This window comes from Acomys russatus, chromosome 18 (genome assembly GCF_903995435.1).
Source record: "Acomys russatus chromosome 18, mAcoRus1.1, whole genome shotgun sequence".
NCBI lineage: Eukaryota > Metazoa > Chordata > Mammalia > Rodentia > Muridae > Acomys > Acomys russatus.
The window spans coordinates 6,059,871-6,082,807 of record NC_067154.1 but is presented as its reverse complement, the minus strand read 5'-3'; the positions used below and the strand labels follow the sequence as shown (position 1 = coordinate 6,082,807).

The 22,937-nt window shown below is 50.1% G+C and overlaps 1 protein-coding gene across 2 annotated transcripts; it reads right to left on the bottom strand.

Moving 5' to 3' along the window:
* Window positions 1-1,624: 1,624 nt before the first annotated feature.
* Ctsb (cathepsin B) lies at window positions 1,625-22,116 on the bottom strand. Of its 2 annotated transcripts, XM_051160689.1 has the most exons (10): window positions 21,982-22,116; window positions 10,314-10,464; window positions 9,703-9,788; window positions 8,093-8,207; window positions 7,117-7,235; window positions 5,316-5,401; window positions 4,948-5,091; window positions 4,342-4,458; window positions 2,262-2,390; window positions 1,625-1,830 (listed from the first exon to the last, which is right to left on the bottom strand). In XM_051160689.1, the coding sequence occupies exons 2-10, from the start codon at window positions 10,437-10,439 to the stop codon at window positions 1,733-1,735; spliced, it is 1,020 nt and encodes a 339-aa protein (XP_051016646.1). In that variant the 5' UTR covers window positions 10,440-10,464; window positions 21,982-22,116; the 3' UTR covers window positions 1,625-1,732. The 2 variants fall into 2 exon arrangements, with proteins under 2 accessions (XP_051016646.1, XP_051016647.1); XM_051160690.1 differs by lacking the exons at window positions 7,117-7,235; window positions 9,703-9,788; window positions 10,314-10,464; window positions 21,982-22,116 and having other exon boundaries at window positions 8,093-8,166.
* Window positions 22,117-22,937: the final 821 nt, after the last annotated feature.

Below are 22,937 nucleotides of genomic sequence, written 5' to 3'. Positions count from 1 at the left end.
GCTGTGGTCCAGTGTGTTATCACAATCACTCTGGAACCAGACTTCTGACCAAGTAGGTCTGGCATGGTACCTAACGAGTTCATGCGTGGCATGAACCTGTTGGTCAGAGGACCTGTTTGAAGACCAGTGCTCAAACTAATTACTGCATCTAAGAGTGGCCTAGTTAGGCTGCAATGACGATGCAAAGGCCTGACACTGGCTCAGTTTGAGGCCCACATGCGGAACAGGATTCTTAAAACACTGTTCCAGGTGACTGTAGCAAGGGTGGGACACGTCCACACTGAATCATCAGGCCCTGCAGGCAGGTTCAAACGGATATGCTCCTCTAGCTACTTTTAAAATTAATTTTCCAGACAGGTTCTCACTGTAGACCAGGCTGGCCTCAAATTGCCAGAGATCCCTTTGCCTCTGCCTCCTGAGTGCCCAACTGTCATCTTGTACCCAAGGAACACTGCCACTGACTTGGGCACAGGAAATGACCCACAGGAGATGGGTCCGCCAAACATGTACCCACAAGGTTTCTCTCGGGCGGCTCCTTCAGCGAGAGTGCCAATACCCCAGGCCCTTTGTTCTTAGTTTAGGTGCCTCTCCACTGGCTCTGGGGGGTAGGAATGCAGATACAGGTGAGCATGTGGTGAGGCAAGAAAGGCAGTGATGGAGGGAGCTAGATGGGACATATGCGGAGCCATCTTGCAGTACCTGAAGCCCCCGCACCCGAGCCACGTTGCCTCAACCTCTGAGTTGCCAGCACGGCCAGCAGGGCCGGGCTTGGTAAATAAAACCTCAAGTGCAACTCCGCTATCTCCAAGCAGATGAAGCGCTCTAAGGCTTGAGCCCAGCTCTGGGTACGGTTTAGAGAAGGGTTACAGGAAGCCAGGGAGACAGACACCCCAAACATCTTCAACTGTTCACCTTGCCCCAGGAGGCCATCAGAGCAGATGTCAAGCAGGGGATAGAATTGGTTTATTGGCACAATCATTCTTTGTTAAACTGGCAGGGTTAAGTAGTGACTCTACAACAAAAAAAGCAGGTTTTTCCCAGGCTAGTTTCACTGTGGTATCTGAGGCCAGTGGGTCACCCAGCAAACCAGGACCACTTAGCCATACAATTAGGAGACAATCGGCAAACCCAGTGCAGCTCTTCATTCTCAGTCGAGGTACACAAAAGTAAAACCCCTACTGAAAGACCATCGGCTGAGGACAAGAGCAGGGAGGGCTTCCCACAGTACCAAGGGAGATGGACGCAGATGCCCTGGAAAAAGGTCGCTTTCCCCAGAGAACTGCATTGGGCCATCAGTGCCTGCCACAGACCCAGGAAGTGACTAGCTTCGAGGAGCACCTGACGGGTGGCGTTTGTCCTCATCCTGAAGTTGCCATTCCACTCTTTTGGAAAACCTGCAGCCAAAGCCCTTGGGTCTGTCCTGCTGGGAAGCTGGGCTGGTGGGATGGAGGTGGCAGGGGTGGCAGGCGGAGCCAGAGCAGCAGACACTAACAGCACTAGTCTAGGGGGAGGCGAGGGTGCAGGCTGTGATCCCTGTCATGGGATAAGGCTGGGAGGGCAGCTCTGATGGCAGGCGCTCTGGTCCAGTCGCTCACGCCTTGTCAAAAGCTTCGTGTATGTTAGGTGAACTCAAAGAATAAAATACTCTCTTGTCTGCATCACTCACTTCCAGCATGGGTGGCTAAAGGTAGAGGAAAAGTCCCTAAGGACTGGCCAACCAGGTCACAGCAGATTAGAACCTTCCCCAGTACATGTCAGTGCGTGGGATTCCAGCCACAATTTCTGATTCGATTCCACAGTGGTCCTCTCCTCTGAGGATTTTAAAGAGCCCTACGGGGGGGGGGGGGAAAAAAGTAAGGTGTTTTCAAAGTATGCTCTTCTTCAGATGATGCCCCACTCTGTAGCCCAGGCTGGCCACAGACTTCATCCTTAGCCTAGGCATCCTGAGTGCTAGGGCTACAGCCACCATGTCCAGCAGCCTTGGACCTTGACCCTTGTTGATATGCTCAGACTCGTCAGACCTAGGGTAAGCCACCTGGCCCCAGCAGCATCCGAGACACATCCCTCAGCTCCCCTCAAATGCTACCCATGCCATGGGAACCATGCACACAACCATGTGGGGCTGCTGGGTACAGAGATGTCTCTAGACCAAAGTATCTATACATGTAAGCAGGGCCACACCTCAGGCCACAGCAGAGCGAAGGTGCTATGATGGTCTGACCCAAGGCTTATGCAGTCTGAGGAAGGGGGCTGCCACTCACCATTATCACCCCAGTCAAGGTTCCAAGAGTTGGCAGCCAGCCAGTAAGGGACTCCATTCTCTACTCCCCAGCCCAGGATGCGGATGGCATGGCCACCCAACATGTCACCGGCCTCATGCTTGTATACTCCTGAGGAAGAAAAAAGGCAGTTCTGACTGAAGATGACGAGACGGCTCAGCAGTTAAACAGCAGTTAAAAGAGTACTGCCAGCTCTCCCAGAAGAGCCAAGTTCAACTCCCAGCACCCACGTGGCAGCTCACAGCCATCTGTGCTTCCAGTTTCAGAGGGTCTAACACCCTCACACAGACGTTTGTACAGGCAAAAACAAACCAACAAGCAAATAAACAAAACAAAAAAAGTAACAGGCTGACAGGAACCAACTGGCCTCCAACACAGAAACCTCTAGAAGGCTGGAGGAGGAGGGGGCTCAGGATGAGCACTTGTTAGCATGGCAAAGCCCTGAGTTGAATCTCCAGCACCAACAAAACCACAGTCCTAATCAGAGGGCTTCAGTGTGCGGTTTGAAGATCGGCTCATACATTTAAATTAGTTACCAGGGGCGGCGCTGTATGAAATGATTAGAAGAGTCAGAGAATAGTGGCCTTGTGTGTCACTGGGGGTGGGCACAGTGTCTCTTGTCACCGCCTGAGGATCAAGATGTCATTCTCAGCCACTGCTCCAGCATATATGGGCCGCCATGTCCCCTGCCGTGACAATAAGGGGCTTGCCCTCTGAAGCTGCAAGCCCCCATTAAATGCTTTCTTTCCTAAGAGTTGCTTTGGTTATTTATGGTGTCTCCCCAGAGCAACCGAACAGTCACTAAGACAAAGAGTGTCTTTTTACAGCAGTTCGACACTGTCTATGACACAGGGCACCAACGGTATTAGGAGATTATATAGCTATGTATGTATGGAGATGTAAAATGTGTGTTTGAGAAAGGGCCTAAAAAACCCAAGTTGGTTGCAAACTCACAATCCTCCTGCCTCTGCTTCCAAATGCTGGGATTACACATGGGTACCACTATACCTGATTTTTTTTTTTTTGTGTGTGTGTGTGTGTGTGTGTGTGTGTGTGTGTGTGTGTGTGTGTGTGTGTGTGTGTGTGTGAGAGAGAGAGAGAGAGAGAGAGAGAGAGAGAGAGAGAGAGAGAGAGAGAGAAAAGACAGGGTCTTATTAAAAATAGCTGGCCTAGAATCTGTTGTGTATACCAAACTAATTTCAAACTCAGAGAGCTGCCTGCCTCTGCCTTCTGGGTGCTGGGACTAGCAGGGTATAATCTCCATGCCTGGCACTGTAAAAAATATTTTTGGAAGCCCATCGCATTTAAGTATGCAAATGTAAAAAGTGGGAATCCTACAAAAACACTGCTTGGTTGCCTTTAAAATAAAGATTCTGATAAACCCTAAGTTATAAAGCATACTTAAAGCACAAGGGCCAATTATCTGATTTCCACCTTGAGAGTCTACCTACATCAGGGATCATCTGTCAAGCATTATATATGGCTTGCAGAGTCTTCAGTCCGTAAGCTCCGTTCCTCTAGGCCAGTGGTTCTCAGCCTTCCTACTATGCTGAGACCCTTTAAAACAGCTCATGTTGCGGCGACCCCCAAGCATGCAATTATTCGTGTTTCTACTTCACAATATGAATTGTCAGTATCTGACAAGCAGGATGTGCCGTCATTGTTACCAACGGAATCAAAGGGGTCTCTTGACCCAGAGGTTGAGAACCACTGCTCTGGAGAACCCCCCGACACTGTGAACTGTTGATCACAAGCCACAGCTTGTGGAACGCTGAGGTGATCTACACCTTTGCAAAGATAAAAGAAAGAGGAGTGACAGCGGCTATGAAAGGAAGAAGCACCAGCAAATAGGAAGCTGAGCTGGGCTGGCAGGGATGAAAAGGGACCCCACTCCTAGGGAGGCTCTGTGGAGACCATGATCAGAGGGAGCCAGTGACACACTGCCACAGGCTGTCCAGACCAGAGGGCTGAGGAAGGAGACCGAGTACCCAGGGCTCCACCCTCCCAAAGCCCCTGCCTTTCTTCCTTCCAACCCTGGCTGCCTTTGGGGGTCAAAGGGTACCTGATTTGTAAGTCAAGAAGTCTCCATACACAGTAAGGGCACCCTCCACTGGGCCATTTTCGTAGATTTCCTTCATGATCTTCTTCTCGTTGTTAGACACGCTGTAGGAGGTATACCCTGCAGAACAAAGCTGGTCAGGGTGAGGAAGTGCCTCCAGCCCCTCCAGCCCTCCAGAAGGGGTCAAGGAAGGCTTCCCTGGGTGAGAAGTAAGGAGAGCTATACAGTTCTAGAAGAGGCCAAGAAGACCACACGGTTTAAAGCCAGGTTCTTGCAAACCCCTTGCTAAGCAATTGTCTGCCTGGTCCCTTGGAGATCACAAGGGGCTGAGACAGGTTTAGAGTGTGAACCCAGGTTGATTATGAAGTGTGCAGCTCTGTCCAGTAGGACAGGTGTGAATACTCAGCTTCCCTTCTTGCAGCTCCTGGGGTCTCTCTGTGTAGCCCTGGCTGTCCTGGGACTCTCTCTCTCTCTCTCTGTAGACCGGGCTGGCCTCCATCTCTGCTGGGATTAAAGGTGTGTGCCACCCCCACCCCACCCCATCCCTGGCTCTGGACTCTTAACACTCAATGATACCAGCCTCTTCTTCCCTCGCAGGCCCCAGCTTACCGTAATGCTTATCTTCTTTGTAGGATGGGGAATAGCCGTCCTCACAGCTCTTGACGCACTTAGGAGTCTCTCCCTCTCCAGTGCACTGGGGCCGGGAGCCATTGACATGGTGCTCACACGGGGGGATGGTGTAAGGTAAGCAGCCTGACAGATGGAGGAGACAGGATGTCATCCCAGGCTAGGTAGAACTGGGGTGCGGCCATACCATGTCTACACCCTGCGAGGGCCGCTCCTGTATTGTAGGTGGTCTATCTATCTATCTACCAGCTGGCCCGTGACCTTCCCCTTACAACAGAAAAAGAAAACCACCAACACTTGCCTAGGAAATCCACCTGAGAGACAGGGGTTATATGCGCACACTCACTCACCTATGTGAGAATTGTAGAGTCCACCAGAAACCAGGCCTTTGCTTACCCAGAAGCTCCATGCTGCCGAGGGATAGCCACCATTACAGCTGAAAAAGACATTTTTTTTTTTTTTTTTTTTTTTTTTTTGGTCAATGGCGCGACACTTCCTGCTGTTCCCACATACCACTACATGGCACAGACACCAAGGTCATCCCCAGGGAGACACTGCCCTCACAGGACTCCTCCCACAACTCAACATTCCAATTCGTCCCTGTCCCTCCGCCAGGGATTTAACTAATTTCCACCTCCATCCATAAGGCCACAAGGACTCTTTTTAACGTGCGTATTAAACTGAGCTTCAATACTCCCCTTTCTGAAACAGTAGTTCTCAACTGCACAATTTCCTGGAGTATGGCAGGCCCTCCCTTATCTGTAGTTTGATTTCTTTCTTCCTTTTCTTTCCCCCTTGAGGCAGGGTCTCTCAATGTAGTCCTAGCTGTCCTGAAACTCGTTATATAGACCAGCCCGAGATCTCCTGCTCAGCCTTCCCAAGTGCTGAGACTAAAGGCATGTGCCACCACCACACCCAGGGTAGTCTGACTGCTGAAGTTTTAGTGATGCCATCAACTAAGGTCCAAACACGTTAGGCGAAACTTTCCAGAATTCATCCCTCAGCTTTAAACTGCACACCGTTCTGAGTAGCGTGATAAGACCTCACACTCCCTGGTCCAGCTCAGCACAGAGTATCAAGCATCTCCATCCAGAGTATCCACTGAGCATACGCTCCTATCACTAGCCATCTTTGTTATCAAATCCACAGCTGTGATGCTGCGGGGTGGGTTCGAGCTACCCTCGACAGCCAAGCCTAAGAGTGGTGATGCTGGCAGCTCAGACATGTCAAACGGAAGCTGTAAACGCCTTCTTCAGGTGAAAAGGCCAAGTTCTGAACGTAATGAGAGGAAGAAAATCATAAAGTAAGGTTGCTGAGGACAACTTCTATGCCTTTGATTATGAAGAAAGGAGGATTCATGTAGGTTTCATTGCCACCCACTGGACTCTAAAGAGACACAGGCACAGCAAATGTATGTTCAACTAAGATGGAAACAAGCCATGAGGGAACAGGCCAACACCGGGTCCTGCCCCTGGCTTAAGGCATCCACTTGGGTTGGGGGCTGTATTTAGGGGAGCCCCTTGAGAAACAAGGTGTGCTGTCCCTCGCAGCTCTAATGCACTAGGCAGACTATGGAAGTGTGAGGCTCTGCCTGGTGAGAAGTGGGAACTACCCTTCCTCTCCTCTTCCTGCGGCTCCTAGACTATTGGTGTGAGGCCCAGACACATTTCTTTTGGAACTCTCAGGAGTATCTAACCTGCAACACTGTTACAGACTAAGAGCCAGATGACACTGGTGAGCACCTGAGTTACAGACTAAGTTTAATGTGACCCCCCCCCAACCCTCCACCCACCCATACCCACCTCCACCCACCTCCAGCCCCAACTATGGCCTGCCATCCTTACAGACCAGAGCAGCAGTATGTGTCCCTGAGCAGGGGGTGGGGTAGGATTGGGGACAAGTGAGGGCAAAAGCCAGACAGGAAACAGCAAGCAAGCACGTTTAGAGGCCATGTCCTGCCAGGACTCTATCCCCACTGAGCTGAGGTTCCAAGAAACTCAACGGTAGCTACTACAACAGTGTGCCTGAGTCCCTCACATCTCCCTCTGTCGCAGCCATGAAAACAGCTTTCCCCTCCCTAGGGAGCCCTGAGTTACTCAGCGGAAAGGAGGACGGGGCTAGACTCTCCAGGAACAGGTGCCCAACACTTACCCATCCCCACACTGCATACCACAGCAGGTGAGCAGGTCCTGAGCAGACACTTCCACGTTGACTTGGCCTTTGGTGTGGATGCAGATGCGGTCAGACATGGCTTCTGCTGCCCCAAATGCCTGTGGTAATAGTAAGTCCCACCTCAAAAGGAGCCCGCCTTGCTCAAAGCACCGAGGGCTCTCAATCTTCTGAATGATTAGACCCTTTCAATGTCAGGTGAGGCTCCTGGGCTCACACTTAGCATCAAAGAGACCAATCAAGGCCTTTTGCCTGGGGAATTGGCTCACACGGAGCAGATGGGAGCCAGCATGGGCACAGAAGAGCCACACAAGGAGTCAGTATGACTGACCCATTCATATACGGGGAGATGAAAGGACTGTGTAGATGGCCACCCAACATTGGGAACATATTTAATGCCACTGGACTGTATTAATTAGTTAAAAGGGTTGCATTTTCTGCCGTGACTATTCTGCCACAATTGAAAAAACACAAGACAGGGGCTGGAGAGATGGCTCAGAGGTTAAGAGCACTGTCTACTCTTCCATTCCCAGCAACCACATGGTGGCTCACAATCATCTAAACCCTATAATCCCCTCTTCTGGCATGCAGGTATACATGTAAGTAGAGCACTCATATACATAAAAATAAATTTAAAAAAAGAAAGAAAGAAAGAAAAGACACAAGACAGCTTGTTGACAAACAGAACATTCCTGAAGCTGTGTTGGATCAGAGCTGCTGTGTTTACTGAGGGAAAGTGGCTTCACAGCCTGTGCACATGGACCTAGATATAAAAAAACCCAGTGCCCATTCCTCATCGTATGTCCACCATTCACTTTAGCCTTGCAGTAATTCCCGACAAACAGTGAGGGAAAGAAACTGACTTCAAATATTTTCTCACTTGCCTTGTCACAGCTGGTCCCTCCTTAGATATGCCGAATCTCGGCCCGGAAGCCCTCCCCAACCAGCAGGGTCTTACCCAACAAGAGCCGCAGGACCCCTGGTCTCTAATCTCTTTGATGGTCGGGCATTTGGACCACTGTTCCCGTGCATCAAACTCTTCAGGCAGATCTATGTCCTCAGCAAACCCAACCCTGGGTAAAAAAAAAAAAAAAAAGAGGACTGTTACAAACTGCAGTTCACTCCCTTACCCCTGAAAGACTCAGAGAGCAGCTGTCCCCAGATTAGGCGGCATCTCCTAGAGAGGTGGTGAGACACAGGCAGGTGGCATCCTTTACCACTTTCCAGTGGGACTCAGCATTGTGTACCTTTCCTCCTATGCTTATTTAATGGATATTGGTCAACTGTCCTACCCATGCGACACAGGTAAGTCTCCCCCGCTCCAACCCCTATTCTTCTTCTTGTTCGTCTCCTTCTTCCTCTTCCTCCTCCTTCTTCTGCAGGGTCTGGCTATGTAGCCCAGGCTAGCTTAGGACTCTTCATCCTCCCACGTTGAGCAAGTCCTTAGTCTTACCTCATCACATCTCATTCAAGCCACTTAACAATGATTCTCCAGGGTGATATTTAAGTTGATGTAATGGATACGCAGGGGGAGGCAGCTGTGATTCATCCTTTTCTTTTAGTTTGACTTAATTAGTGTGTGAGTGGTTTGCCTGTATGTGTGTCTGGGCACTACATGTGTGCCTGGGGCCCTCAGAGGTCAGAAGGCATTAGATCCTCTGGAACTGGGGCTATGGATGTGTTTAAGCCACCATGTAGGTGTCAAGAACTGAACCCAGATCCTCTGAAAGAGCAACAAGTGCTCTTAACCGTTGAGCCATCTTTCCAGCCCTGGCATTCATTCTATTTCCATTTTCCTTGAAGAGACATTTAGCAATGCCCTTGGGTCGATGTGCCTAGGCGAGGTGTTACAGCTGTCTACAGAAAGCATTCAAATTCTCCCCTCAGATCTGCAGAAGTAGCTGACAGCTGAGCACGTGTCAAGCATGTGTGAGTCCCCAGTTTGATGCCCAGACTGGTGTGGGGGCTGGATATAAAGGTGTGTGTCTGGCAGGAAGTTGAAGGCCACAGCCAAAGCCCACAGGGCACAGCGTATCCGAGGACTACACTGTGTGTCTGTCATCGGATCAGAAGGGAGAGCGCGAAGCAGAGACGTGCAGTGTGAACCTTTGCTTCTCTATGCAGTGTGCCTAGTTCTAAAGCAATGCCTTCAGTCTTCTCCCACTGCTCTGACTTGGGCTTCCTAAAATACTACACAGTGTCCTGCCTAGCGCCTGACTTGAGTTAAGACAACATCATTAGCACCCTTAGCAGACATCCCTAAGCCTTGCTGAGAACAATACACACAGGAGAATAAATGTCCATTGCAGTTTTCCAGAAAAATAAAATATTAATGGCAGCTCCTATGGACTGTAGCCACACCTCAACTGCCATGCCTGGGGCCTCACGTGAGGATGTGAGACGCCTTGGAGATAAGGGACCAAATCCAGCATTTGAGACAGTCTCTGAAGAACACACTTAGGGAACTCAGAGGGGGCTTCCTCTGTCTCTCCCTACACCCCAACACTAGCACCACTGCTCCCGCGCCAGTGTGTGGGGACCATGTCTACTCCAGACTGTGTCACTCACTTTTCTGGCAGCTTGGGTCCACCGAGTTTGGTACCACACAGTCTCTTCACGTAGCTCATGTCAACATTGTAGAAGTTGCGTCCAGCCTGGAAGAGAGTCACACCAGGACAGGTCATCCACCAACCCAAGGGGTTTCCCAAGATGGGGATGTGTAGGGCAGGGGTCCTCCCCGATTCAGGGAGCTGGGGAAACAGGCAGAGTGATTCAGAGTCGGAGCGCAGCCCTCAGACCATCGCGTCTTCTCTAATCTACCTTCAGTTGTTAGTGGGAGACCTGCCCCAAGACCTGGAGGAAATGACGGCAGGGAAGTAGTAAGAAACCATCTCATCTTCCGTGGTAGCTTTCCCAGGGTCCATCTGGCTCTGGAGCTCACATCCCCCCACACACCTCCATGTACGAGTGTTCACACGTATGTGTGCTCCCATGCACACAATGTGGAGACCAGAGAGGAAGCTGGCGTGGTCTGTGAGCTTCACCTTCCAGAAAATAATGTCCTACAGCCAGCTAATCACCTCTGAAGCAGTGTGCACAAGGTGACCCAAAGCAGGGACCCACAGAGACAGACAGACAGACACACAGACAGACAGACAGGAAACAGCAGCACAACCTACCCGCCACGTTGAATTCTGTTTGTTGATGTAGTTAATCAGGTCATCCGACAGTGGGTGGAAGGAAGGCTTGCTGTGGGCACTGGCCAGTGCCAGCAGGCACGAGAGATGGACCAAGGACCACCACATTCTGGGAGCCAGACCCTGCACCCACCTAGAAAGGACACAGGTGGCATCAGAACAAGTTCCACACGAGGGTACTGCTCAGGCCTCCCGGCTGCCTTTACGGTCCCGCTGTGAGTGAAGCGTGGTTTGACGGGACACTGTAGCAACTCAACAGTATGGATGTCACCTCCTGGCTATTTTTAAATTGTATGTGCCCGACGAACTAAGTTTAAGAGAGTCTCTCCAGAGTTCTAGAACAGTACCTTTAGGCTGGATGTGGTGGTGTAAATCCAGCACTGGGAGTTCGAGGTGTCAGTGTTCAGCCTGAGCCATGTGGCTATAACCTACCGAAAAGTCAATCTGCGTAAGTCCTAAGGAGAGGCAATGCGTAAAAAAACTAAAAGAAGTAATGTTCATATGCCTCACTTAAAAACATTTTACGTTTATTTTGTTTGTATGTGCATGTGATTGTGCATGGGTCAGAGGACAACTTCCGGGAGCTGGTTCTTTCTTTCCACTTCAGGCTTGAGTCATCTCCCCAGCTCTGTGAGGCCCACTCCTGGCACATTTCAAGCCAGTTGCTAAGAATTAAGGAAGCCTACTAACTACGCCAGGGGCACCAGGCTCCCAGAGCTCCTCTGATTTTTCCAGTCAACCAAGGGCTTTGCTTCCTGGTCCTGAGAAGGAAAACTATTACATCAATACCCTGGCCCTTGGACCTTATGAACTGGCTCCAGAGTCAGGAGACCAGTCATTTCCAGCTCAACCTGTGAGTCACCCTCTTAGGCAAACAGCTAATAAAGGCAGGGTCTTTCCTGGGTGCTGACATGAGGCTTGAGCCTGGTGGGAGCAACAATAGGTGTAGGTAGGCTGGGGCCCTGTCCTGACTCTAGGGCTTACAGGAGCGAGTGCTCTCTATCAAGGTCAAAGGTCAAAGGACACGGGAACACAGACTTACTCCTGCCTACTTCCTCAGTGCTGGATCACGGGCATAAAATTGTCCTGAAGGAAAACTAAAAATCCTCCTTTGAGTTCAAGCAACAGAATTGTGTCCTCAATGTTAGAACAATAGTCTGGTGGGTGTGTGAGGAGTACGAGGGAGGGGGGTCTGAGCAACAACCCATCTATAATAACAATGTGTTGTACACGCAGCAAGTCTCCAGTGGAGACCTTCACAATATATTATAAATATAAATAAATCACATTGTATTTATGTATTATAAACCATATTTCTATTATATATAATACCATAAAATGTATTATAAATAAATTAAAAATCACAAATATTATAAAATGCCAGGTGATACTGGCTCAGAAACATTCTATTAAAAAGGAGGAGGAGGAGGAGGAGGAGACGACAGACCACTCAAAACTCATCTTAGGTGTGGGAAGAGTATGCGGGGGGCCAGGAAAAGAGGAAGTGACACACTCCTGCAGATGTGCTTGTACAGCTGGTTGTCTGCCCTTGGAAAACAAGGAGGGCCAATTCTGTACACCTGGCTCCCCCCAAAAAATTGCTACATGGTAAAAAGACCACAGAAACATGCAAGTCTGAGCTGGTTGTGAGGCATGCTTGCAATCCCAGGGCTCAGGAGCCAAGGCATGAGGGGCAAGGGCTCATGTCTAGCCTTGGCTATACTCTGATACACAGAACAAAAAATGAGGGAAAAGCCCCAAACAAAACTAACTCTCTGGAAAGCCTAAAACCGGCATAAAACATAACCTGTTAGGCATCACATTAAAATTAAAAGTCTTATGCTGTGATTTGTCTCTGCAGGTAAAGGTGCTTACTGCCAAGCCCAATGACCTGAGTTCGATCCCCTGCTTGATAAAGGAGCGAACTGACTCTTACAAGTTGTCCTCTGACCTCCACATGTACACACATAATAAATAAATAAGTCTTCATAATAAAAACAGCAACCAAGACACCTGGGAAAAACAGTGCTCCCTTTAAAGGGTTTGTGTCCTGGATGAAACAAGACTTGGCATCCACGAGACTCTGGTTCCAACCGCAGCCCCACACTCTCTCACATCAAAAACAAAGAGCATGATGGGAAAATGGATAGCGTGACTATAGAAAAAGTGCAAATGGTTAATGCAGACATGAATACGTTCAACCTCAGGGAGGCTCAGGTAAAATCGAGAAACTGTCGGTCCCAGAGGCCAAAGCAATTTGGTTCTTAGAGCCTGGAACCACCACAGAGAAGCCAGCCTAGACCTGTCAGCTGAAACCTGTATGCATGGGGTCAGCATTGAACAATCACCTGGACACATATACAGTGACCCCAAAACACAACTCAAGGACGCCAATGTCCACCGAGAAATTTGCATGAGCACAAGAACATTAAGTGAGGCAAAGGTCCAATGGCATAGTGCCTGTTAAATCACTACAAGTGGCATTGACAGTTCACAACAGCCACTGAAAATGAACCACCTGAAGCAAATCATACTGCAGAAATGAAGTAAAACCACCCTAAGACAGTTAGGCAAGAAAGTAGAAGATGGGGGGGGGGGGCACACAGGGGCTGTGACTACTAACTACTAAGCAGGCAGGTCAGGTGCATAGACAAGGTTCTGTTGTACGGAAAACGCACAAAGGCAGTGACTGCGCTTTGATGACTCCTATGGCTACGGTGCATCCGAGTGCCCCACAAAGGCTCCTGTGTAGAGCGCCCGGTTCTCAGCTGAAATAGGTGGTTTCAAAAGGTCAGGCTTGGAGGGAGGTCTTGGTGTATGGTTCCTCCCTGCTGTTCTGTTTTCCCTTCTAGCTATGTAGGGCCCCTATCACAGGCACTCCTGCCACAGCGCCGACATTATTGTGTGCTCTGAGGCAGGAGAGCCTGGACAGGGACCAAAACCTCGGGGCCTGGCCTTGAGCTTTTAGCCTCCCAGGCAGTGAGTTATTTTTGTTGTTGCTGTTTGTCTTGGTTTTGGTTTTTTGAGACAGGGTTTCTCTGTGTATCCTTGGCTGTCCTGGACTCACTTTGTAGACCAGGCTGGCTTCGAACTCACAGTGCACCCCACTCCCGGCCAGGCAGTGAGTTATATAAATGCCCTTCTCTACAGTGCCCAGCTTTGGGTATCTCCTTATAATAGCAGAAAATGGTCTACAACGTACATATACGCACATCTTTAAACAAACACGTTCCTGTATTTCAGAGTCCTCTCTCCTTTCCTTACCTCATCCCTCTAAGACTGGGTCTTGGGTGTAGCCCTAACAGGCCTGGAACTTGCTAGACAGACCAAGCCAGCCTTGAACTTACAGTGACCCTCTGGCTTCTTCTGCCTTTTGTTTTTTGTTTTTTTTTTTTTTAATTTTTTTTTTTTATTAATTTATTCTTGTTACATCTCAATGGTTATCCCATCCCTTGTATCCTCCCATTCCTCCCTCCCTCCCATTTTCCCCTTACTCCCCTCCCCTATGACTGTGCCTGAGGGAGACTTCCTCCCCCTGTATATGCTCACAGGGTATCAAGTCCCTTCTTGGGGCTTCTGCCTTTTGAAGGCTGCAACCGCAAGCATACCCCCAACACACCTAGCAAGGAACCCACTGTCTTACAAAGAATCACAGCCACACAGACCAAAGACCTTTGAAAAATCACTATCTCCTGCCACCAGTAAGACTTCCTCCCTGAAGGCTTTCTATCCAACACTTACAGTCCCCATTTCCACTGACTCATCGGAAGCCTGTCTCACATGACCATGTGTCACCATCGAATGGCCTCCGTGGTTATATTGTTAGATAACTGTTTCCTTTCTTCCTTTTTTTTTTTTAAGATGCACTCTCTGACCTGTACTTGGCATCTTAACCTTTTTGTGCATTTTTTGGTGTGTGTCCATGTTCAAGTATATATAAGAATGTTTGTATGTCTGTACCTCTGGAGACCAGGACAACAGCTGTTGCTCAGGTGCCATCCAGCTTATTTCCAAACAAGGCCCGGACTTTACCAAACAGACAAGGCTGGCTACTGCCAGTGAGCCTGTCTCTGCCTCCCCAGGGCTGGGATTGCAAGTGTGCACCAACACACCTGGCTTTTTTTTTTTTTTTAAACATGGGTTTTGGGGGAATCACTCGGGTCCTTGGGAATCACTCAGATCTTGTGCAAACTCTTTTTCAGCTAAGTCATCTCCTAAACCCCAAACCTGACTCTTTCCTCCAAGACAAGAGACACCGATGCAGAAACACTGGAACATCGTCCACTCCCTGGGGTTGGAGTCTGGATAAAGGAAGGGGTTGGTGGACTGACATATTTGGGTTCACACCATACTCTCTTAGAGAGTAAGAGTGTCCTGAGATGCCCCATAGGGACTTGGCATCTGTTGAGCTGTTAAATATAAGCTAAATATAAATATGTGTTATATATGTATTATATATATAGAGAGAGAGGCTCGTTTCTATGGTAACGTGAAACTTTTTAGTTTCTGTGGTGGCAAAGAGCACAGGCACTCTCATGCCCCCAAGGGTTCCCAGGTTCCATAGCCTACAGCCCTGGCCACTGCAGTCACAGGAGTTTATCCTCATCACCAGGTCTCTGCCCAGGGGCAAACCTAGGTATCGAGGCTTCAGTAGCTTAACCGTACCAATATCTAAAAAATACTTCAGCCCCAAATCCCTAGGTTCTCCACTCCTCCTCCAAGAGGCTGGGATGAGGGGTGGGATCAAGATGTGATTCACCTGGTCACCAGCCACTGTGGCTGCATGAGGAGGCCACACTCTCCCGGAGACTGGACACCAACATCCAGGTACTGGTTCACTGTCGGCCACTGTCACCCTTGGACAGCACCCTTCTCCTAGGCTCAGCTTCTGCACCTCGGAGGGGGTAATGTTAGAGCCCCATGTTTCCAGGTGATGTAAAGAGCACAGGGGGGTAGGAAACCCTGCCTCAGTGCACAAGGAGAGAAAGATGGCCACTAGCTAGAGCAGGCTCTATTACTTCCCCCGCCAGCCAGCCCCCCACCTTCTAGCTTGTGCTGGATAATTCCAGTTTGTTCCAAACCCACTCTTAAAGCCTCTACTTGGCAGGAGTCTGAATTAAAACAAGCTTCCTCCCCTCAGGAAAATCCACCAGCCTTATCAAAAGGCTTGAGGGTCCTGAGACTGTCGCCTGACGTGTGTGAAGCCTGCTGTCCCCACCCAGAGCACCAAGAGCTGATTCCCTGAAGTCTTCCCAGTCTTCCCAGACATCACACACACAGGCACTTTGGTGACACTGCCGACAGTGACAAGCTAAGCTGTCCATAACCTGTCAACCTGTCATGGGTTCCACGTCTTTGCCTGAAATAGCCACTGGCTTTCACTTCCCCTGGCTTAGCCAACACTTACTTCTCTTTATTTCCCAATTCTGTGATTTTTATTTTTAGTTAACAGAAAGTCTTCATTTCACAAAAGTAGGGGGCTGGAACAGACGAGTACATTCACCGCTAACTAGCCTCCTCTTCCAGGTGTGCAAGCAGAGGGCTGCTGTGGGCACAGTTTATTTCTAGCTCATGCCAGCTGGTCCTGGGTTCCACAGCTCTCTTCCTTTCCAAACCTATACAGCAACAGCCCAATTGCTTCCCAACTAGCGGATGCCCTTCCTCAAATACAGCCCCTGGGGCTCTGGAAGAAAACGGAATAAACCATTCAAGGAGAAGCTGATGCCAGCGTGAAGGAAACCCGCATGTAATGACACCCTAAAAATTTAGGGGGACCCCAAGCTCTCTTGGGTAGTCACGCAGACTCTGGCAGACTAGAGTCTAAATCTACAATCTAAAGGCTGTAAGGAGGCAGAATATGTAGACCCGAGAGTCCCACAGGCCACCTGTCACAGGATAGTTTACACACACACACACACACACACACACACACACACACACACACACACAGAGCCATCTTCCTCCTTCTCTCCCTGATAGCAGTACAGGAACACCGGCGGGGCTGACCTCTCACACACCAGCTCTAGACTATCAGAAGCATGGGATGACTTCATTTGCCAGCAGCCACAAACTGTGACACAGGTGTGCAGGGGGCTCTACACCAGGAAGGTGGGACAAGAGGATGGAGAGGCCTGCGGGGACCATGAAACTGCACTTTATGAGCTTCTCCTCCATAACAAGCTTGTCTGGGCTTTGCCTGTCATTAAGGGCACCTGCTCCTCAAGTTTTGACCACTTCAGTCTACCCACACAACAAGACCTTGGGAATCTTCTCTTCATTCCCCTCTGACTGGTTCGCCCAGGTGCGTCCAAGGCTGGGGGGGGGGGCAGCTATAGTGGGAGCAGACGTCCTAGTCTCAAAGGTGTGCAGAGCAGAGCAGACCTGAGGGAGGCCAGGGACTCCCCTTTTGGCTCAGTCTGAATCACAGCCTTGACGTGGGCTTCCAGATTTCACATCTTTGCTCCTAGCAGGGAATTGTAACTGATTCATGGCTGACCCTTAAGAAGAAGAACAGCTTATAAGGGCTGCTGCCCACAGCTACCATCCACCCACGGCACACCTGGAAGGGGAGGCTAGAGCCATCACTCAGAGGCTGAACTCTTACTCCTCAATTGAGATTGGCCTCCGTAGGGTCAGGCTGTGGGCAGAACTGCAGGGCATTGTCTTAATTAGTGATTAAGGCGGAAGGGCCTAGCCCATCCTGGGTGGGGCACCCTTGGGCTGCTGGTCCTGGGTTTTATAAGAGAAGGCAGGCTGACAAGGCAGCAAGCAGTGCCTTTCCATGGCCTCTGCATCAGGTTCCAGCCCTGTTGGAATTCCTGTCCTGACTTTCTTCAATGATGGGCTACGATGTGGAAGTGTGAGCCAAATAAACCCTTCCTTCCCCAACTTGCTTTTGGGCATGGTGTTTCATCACAGCCATTAGTAACCCTAACTAGGACAGGCCCTCATTTAAGAGGGAAAAACATTTAATTGTTGATAGAAAACAAGACAATTTGTTCGGACAGTCAACGTTCTCAGAAACCTTTCTTCTCCAACTCTTCAAGACCTGTAGAGATGCTTCCGAGACGCTCGGGCTAGTATATTATTCCCCAAGTCTGCTCCTAGACTATACACAGTGCAAGGCTTTTAAAGACCTTGAGATGTAAGATGAGATTAGTGTTTTATGCTTCTCAGCTTGCTCCCTAATTCGATTGCAGGCTAAATTAAGCTCCAGGCTGGCCAGACTGAGGCCCAGGCAGATAGGTAATGAAGCGACAGAAACACTTTGTCAGCTGGCTACCTTCTCCTTTTTTGGGGGGGAGGGGGGGAGTGTGCCAGGAAGAAATCAGTCCCTCTCAAGGCTTATGGAAGTGATAGACAGAGCTACTCTTTTGGAAAGTGGCCTCCTTGTACCAGGCTGGGGGCAGCCAGCAGCAGGCAGAGCCACCAGATACAACCTCCAGTCAATGCTGACTCCAGAGCTCTCTCTGCACACAGCAGTCAGCATTCAACTGTCCTGTCCCAGTTTGAGACCAGGGATACAGTTCAGCCGGCAGAGTGCTTGCCTAGTGTCCTGGTTCAGTTCCCAGCATCCATTAAAACCAGAGGTAGTGAGTGATACAATGCCTATGCCACCAGCTCACAAAGAGGCACGGTAAGGAGTTCAATGTCATCCGTGGCAACACTAAATTCAAGGCTGATGTTTATTCTACTATTTGATTAGTGAATCAGAGCACAGCCCCAAACCCAGAGGGCATCAATAAGTTGAGAATGAGTGGCAGGCTGCTTGAATCCTGCTACGGTTTGACAGACCCTTGACTGGCACAAGCTGGCCAATACCATCTACCTTGTGCAAGCTGGGAAGAGCATGTGACTGCCGTGGGTGAGCACCTCTTGCCTGGGCCAGATCAGCAGGTCAGAGGGTCAAAGGGCAGCCAACTCTGCTCTGAGAGCAGATTATCTTAAGAGTCCTCGCATGGTCTATGGATGCTAACCTGGCACTTATCAGCCTATCCTCTTCCACCCAGCCTGCTGGAAAAGTGTTATTATCTTGGCCAGACTATAGAGTCCCTGCCCCTGCCCCACCCCCTCAAAAAAATAGGTTAACAGAGATCACAGACTACAGGTCCTTCCCAGCATTTATAAACTCTTATAAAATGACAGTTTTGGAAAGAGCCCTCCAGTCTTGTAGAAAGCTTCTATTTCACATGGAAATTGGAGACATGAGAAGAGACCACTGGGCAAGACCCTGAGTGGATATACCCGAGTAAAAAGATCAATCACCGTTAGGAGATGGAATTCTAGGTCACATTCCACCACCATAACCTAAGTGACTAATCATTTCACGGCCTTGCAGGTGACTTCACTTTGACAGAAAGTCCCCCAAGCTCACATACCTCCTGAACTTCAAAAATTAGAAACTAGGGCTTGGAGGAGATGGTTCAGAGGGGATGGCATCGCTGTGCAGCCATGAGGACCTGGCTTGAACCCCTTTATAGGGAATCAGAGAAAAGAAAATTCCTGGGGCAAGCTGGCTAGACAGACTAACCAAATTGATAAGCTCTGAGTGTCACCGGCCCTGCCTCCTGAATCGGAGAGCGGATCAGGGAACGCGCCCACTGTCAGCCTCTATCAGGTGCTACCCACTCACCAACACATGTACACAAAAAAGTACTTAGAAACTACATCCAATTGCAGATACCCAGCTTTGTGACCTAAAGAACCCAGACAGCTATAGATGTGTGCTGGCATATTAAGCTTAGCACTTAAAAGGCACAGACAGAAGAGTTTAAGGTTACATGTGGCTACCCATCAAGTTTGAAGCCATACTGAGCTATGAGAGATTTTGCTTTTTTGAGACAGGGTCACAATGTAGCCCTGACTGACCTAGAACTCACTATATTAGAAAAGGCTGGCCTTGAACTCCCAGAGTTCTGGGATTAAAGTAGAGCGCTACCATGCTGAGATAAAGCCCTAGCACTATAACAAACAAATAAACAAACCAAAGCTGAGCAGTGGTGGCACACACCTTTGACTTGGGAGGCAGTGGCAGGAAGATCTCTGTTCAAGGCCAGCCTGGTTTACATAGTTGAGTTTCAGGACAGGCAGGACTACATAGAAAGACCCTGTCTCAAATATAGAAAGAAAAAGACTAAAGCTAAATGTCCTGGTTATGTCAGGGTACACACCTGTCATCTCAGCACTTGGGAGGTAGGCAGGAAGAGCAGTTCAAAGCCATCTCACCTATGTGGTGAGTTCCTCCTGTCACACTGCCACCTATCCCCAACAAATTAAAACGACCTTTAAATCCGCAGGTATCAGCATCAGCGAATGTCATAAACCAAGTAAATAAGACAGGTGATTAAGTTACATAAAACAACTTATAGACCGATATGTTGTATTTCAAGTGCAGAAGCAGTTAAGAATAAGGAAAAGAACAGCTGCCAAAGTCCCAGTGAAGGACAAAGCAAGTCCAGGAGCCAAACCGACCATGTGGGGAGGGCACCCACCTCTATCCGAAACCTCAACCTGGGAGGCCTCAGGTCTGCAGAAAGGGGTGTTGGGGTTCAGGCTCGAACTAAAAATGACTGCTAGGTAGGGTGGACTATACAGGGTAATACCTGTCTCAAAAAACCAAGAGGGATAATGGAGGGAGGAGACTGGCTGAAGCTGGCTGGGTATGACACAGTCCAGTAGCAGAGGGCCAAGGCTCTGGGTTGGATCTCAGCAGGACAGCTAAGACAGTTTCAGCATGCAGCCGAGCCACACCCCTACAACGTCCACCATGCTCCAGAGCCGTCCTCCGCCCTTTCCTAGGCAGCTCCAGGGGAGTGCCCAGACGACTGGGGCATGGATTCGGGAGTGTTAACTAAGCAAAGACAATACACGCTTTATACATCATGCCTTAATACACCTCGCCTTCTGGCGGCCCCACCACCTCCCTGGTTTCCTCTTTGAGGTTCAAAAGTTCAATCGCCTATAGTTCAACCTCACACATATGTAATAGTTTCCTCACATCGGACCATTAAAAGTCAGTGGCCAACCTGAGACCCTAAAGGTTTCCACCCCTATCACATAAAAGCTTCCGCTTAAAACTGCCGGATCAGCACCTCCAGGAGGGCCGTTTCAACCTGGAGCCAAGAGGCCCTAGCCTCCCTCCGCTGCCTGAATGGTCTGAAAACACTTGCTCCAACACATCAAGGGAAGTGCTGCAAAGCCTCTGAAGCCACCTGGGCCAGTGAAGCAGCACACACATGAGGCCACCCCTCACCCCCTAGCAGTCCCTGTGGGACTGGGACACCAGTCTTTAAGGAGCAGAGGTCACTTTCCTCCAGGGTGCCTTCTTCCAATCACACTTTTTTTTTTTTTTTTTTTTTTTTTTTAGGTAAGGAGGGTTCTGAGGTGAACTGGTTTCACTCTACAGTCAGACTGTCCTGGAATTCATTATGTAGCCCAGACTGGTTTCCAATGCAGAGAATCCTCCTGCCTCAGCCTTCCAAGTGCTGTCATTCATTACCTGGCTCTAGTATGCCTCTGGGAGCTCTCAAGTTTTAGGTCCCCATGGCCAGGCTATGGGAAGCAATGCTCCCCTAAAAGGGCTGTGAGCAGAAAAAGAGAGGACTTTCACCAACGTTCTGCACGCGCTCCCCTTCTGGATCTGGAGTGCAGGCACCTGGGGATCGGTCTTCCTGAGACACCCAAAAGGTGTTAGGTTTCCCTTTGAACCCCACAATCTACCTCCCTTCCCAACAGGTAAGAAGATCTGGTCGGGAGGAGGCAAGGTGAGAGTGGGCTTTAGTCTTTTACTCCGGGCCCCCAAGGGACCAAGTCGAACTAACTCATCTCCTGATCGGCACGCCCGAACACCTTACCAGTGCAGAGCCCACACCGCCTCCAGCATGCTACCTGGGCCGGCCAGCAAGGGTCCTGGCTGAAGGATGCTGTCTTGCATGCACCTCTTCCCCACCACGCTCCTATTATCTTGGCCATCCTCCTCCAGAGAAAGGGACTGCAGCCCCAATCCTCTACTCCGTTTTGTTTCTCTTCCTGTTTCTCGGTTTAACTCTTCGTGCAGGTTCCATGCACCACAGCCACCCACTACCAGGTTCCTGTTTTTCAATAGAACCGGTCTTCTAAGGTGCCAGGCACTGCGTGGGTTTGTATGTGGAAAGTTCCCGGGGCAAATTCTTTTAGAATAAACCACAAACCTGCACTAAATGCACGTCGATACTCGTCCTAAGCACCCCTGAGACCTGGAGCCAGCTGGCTGGAAGGAGAGCCAGGGCAGAGCCCTTCCCTGCAGGCTCCTCCCTCGGAGCTCTCCGAAGTCCCCAACTCCGCCCTTGGGGTGCGCCAAGGCCACTGGAGGGAAGCCGACCCGCGAGGGGGTCACCAGGCCCGGGCCTAAAGCGTGAAGACCCTAAGCTCTGCCCGCCCGCAGGAGTCTAGGACTCCTCTCCAGGAGGACCGCGACCCGCCACAGGGCGCAGCATCTAGGGCGGCGCAAGAACCGCGCCTGCGCCCTGGGCTGGCGAAGGGCCGATCACCGCCGCCCGTGCGCAACCCGCTCCAGCTCCCGCTCCCCGGGACCCCAGCCAAGGTGACTTCCGCTGCGGAGTCGCTCCCCCGACCCAGCCAAAGTGACTTCCGCTGCGCCCCGGGCACTCACCAAGCGCAGCACCGCTGCCGAGCTGAACCGAACCACTCCTGACCGATCCGGTGCACCCCTAAGTACTCACGCAGCTCCGCCTGCCGACGTGCTGATTCGTCACGTGACCCGCCGGCCGCGCCCCTATCTCCGCCGGCCCCGCCTCTTCGTCCCGGGACTCGAAAGACCCCTAGTCCACATCCTTGCCTCCTCTCTATTCTGAACCCGAAAGAAACGGCTCGGTTTGTCTGCTGTGTTCATCCGGCACAGAGATGCTCCCCAGGGACCTCCGCGGGAGCCCTGCACTGGGAAGATGTGGCATTGCCTACTGCATTCATCGGGAAGGCCCCGCTGGATCACGGACCTGTAAATGGGTGGCGTCCCAGTGGAGTCTTCTGGTCTCATATTCTTAAACTCAGACCATAATGGTTTAGTGCCCAGGCTTAGAAGTACTCAGACCAAGGAAAGCAATCAAAACTAGAACTGGGCTGGGGCTGGGGCCCAGTGGTAGAGCCCTTGCCTACCAAGCCCAAAGCCCTGGGTTCAATCCCCCGTTTGTTTGTTTGTTTGTTTGTTTTGTTCTTAAACAACCTGGGGCTGGAGAGATGGCTCAGTGGTTAAGAACACTGACTGCTCTTCCAAAAGACCTAGGTTCAATTCAACAGTCTGTAGCTCCAAAACCTGACAGCCACACACAGACATACATGCATTCAAAACATCAAAGCCGGGCGTGGTGGCGCATGCCTTTAATCCCAGCACTCGGGAGCCAGAAGCAGGCGGATCGCTGTGAGTTCGAGGCTAGCCTGGTCTACAAAGTGAGTCCAGGAAGGCCAAGGCTACACAGAGAAACCCTGTCTCGAAAAACCAAAAAATAAATAATAATAATAATAATAATAATAATAATAATAATAATAATAATAATAATAATAAAAGTTAAAATAAAACAAAAAAAACCCAAGCCCCTTGAACTTCTATGT

What these genes read in the sequence shown, in the direction of transcription:
- Ctsb (XM_051160689.1), bottom strand. Translation starts at nt 10,439, where the DNA reads ATGTGGTGGTCCTTGGTCCATCTCTCGTGCCTGCTGGCACTGGCCAGT. An exon ending in AACAGAATTCAACGTGGCGG is followed by an intron (nt 9,789 to 10,313) that starts GTAGGTTGTGCT and finishes ACTCTCTTCCAG; the next exon opens with GCTGGACGCAACTTCTACAA. An exon ending in ACTCTACAATTCTCACATAG is followed by an intron (nt 5,092 to 5,315) that starts GTGAGTGAGTGT and finishes TCCATCTGTCAG; the next exon opens with GCTGCTTACCTTACACCATC.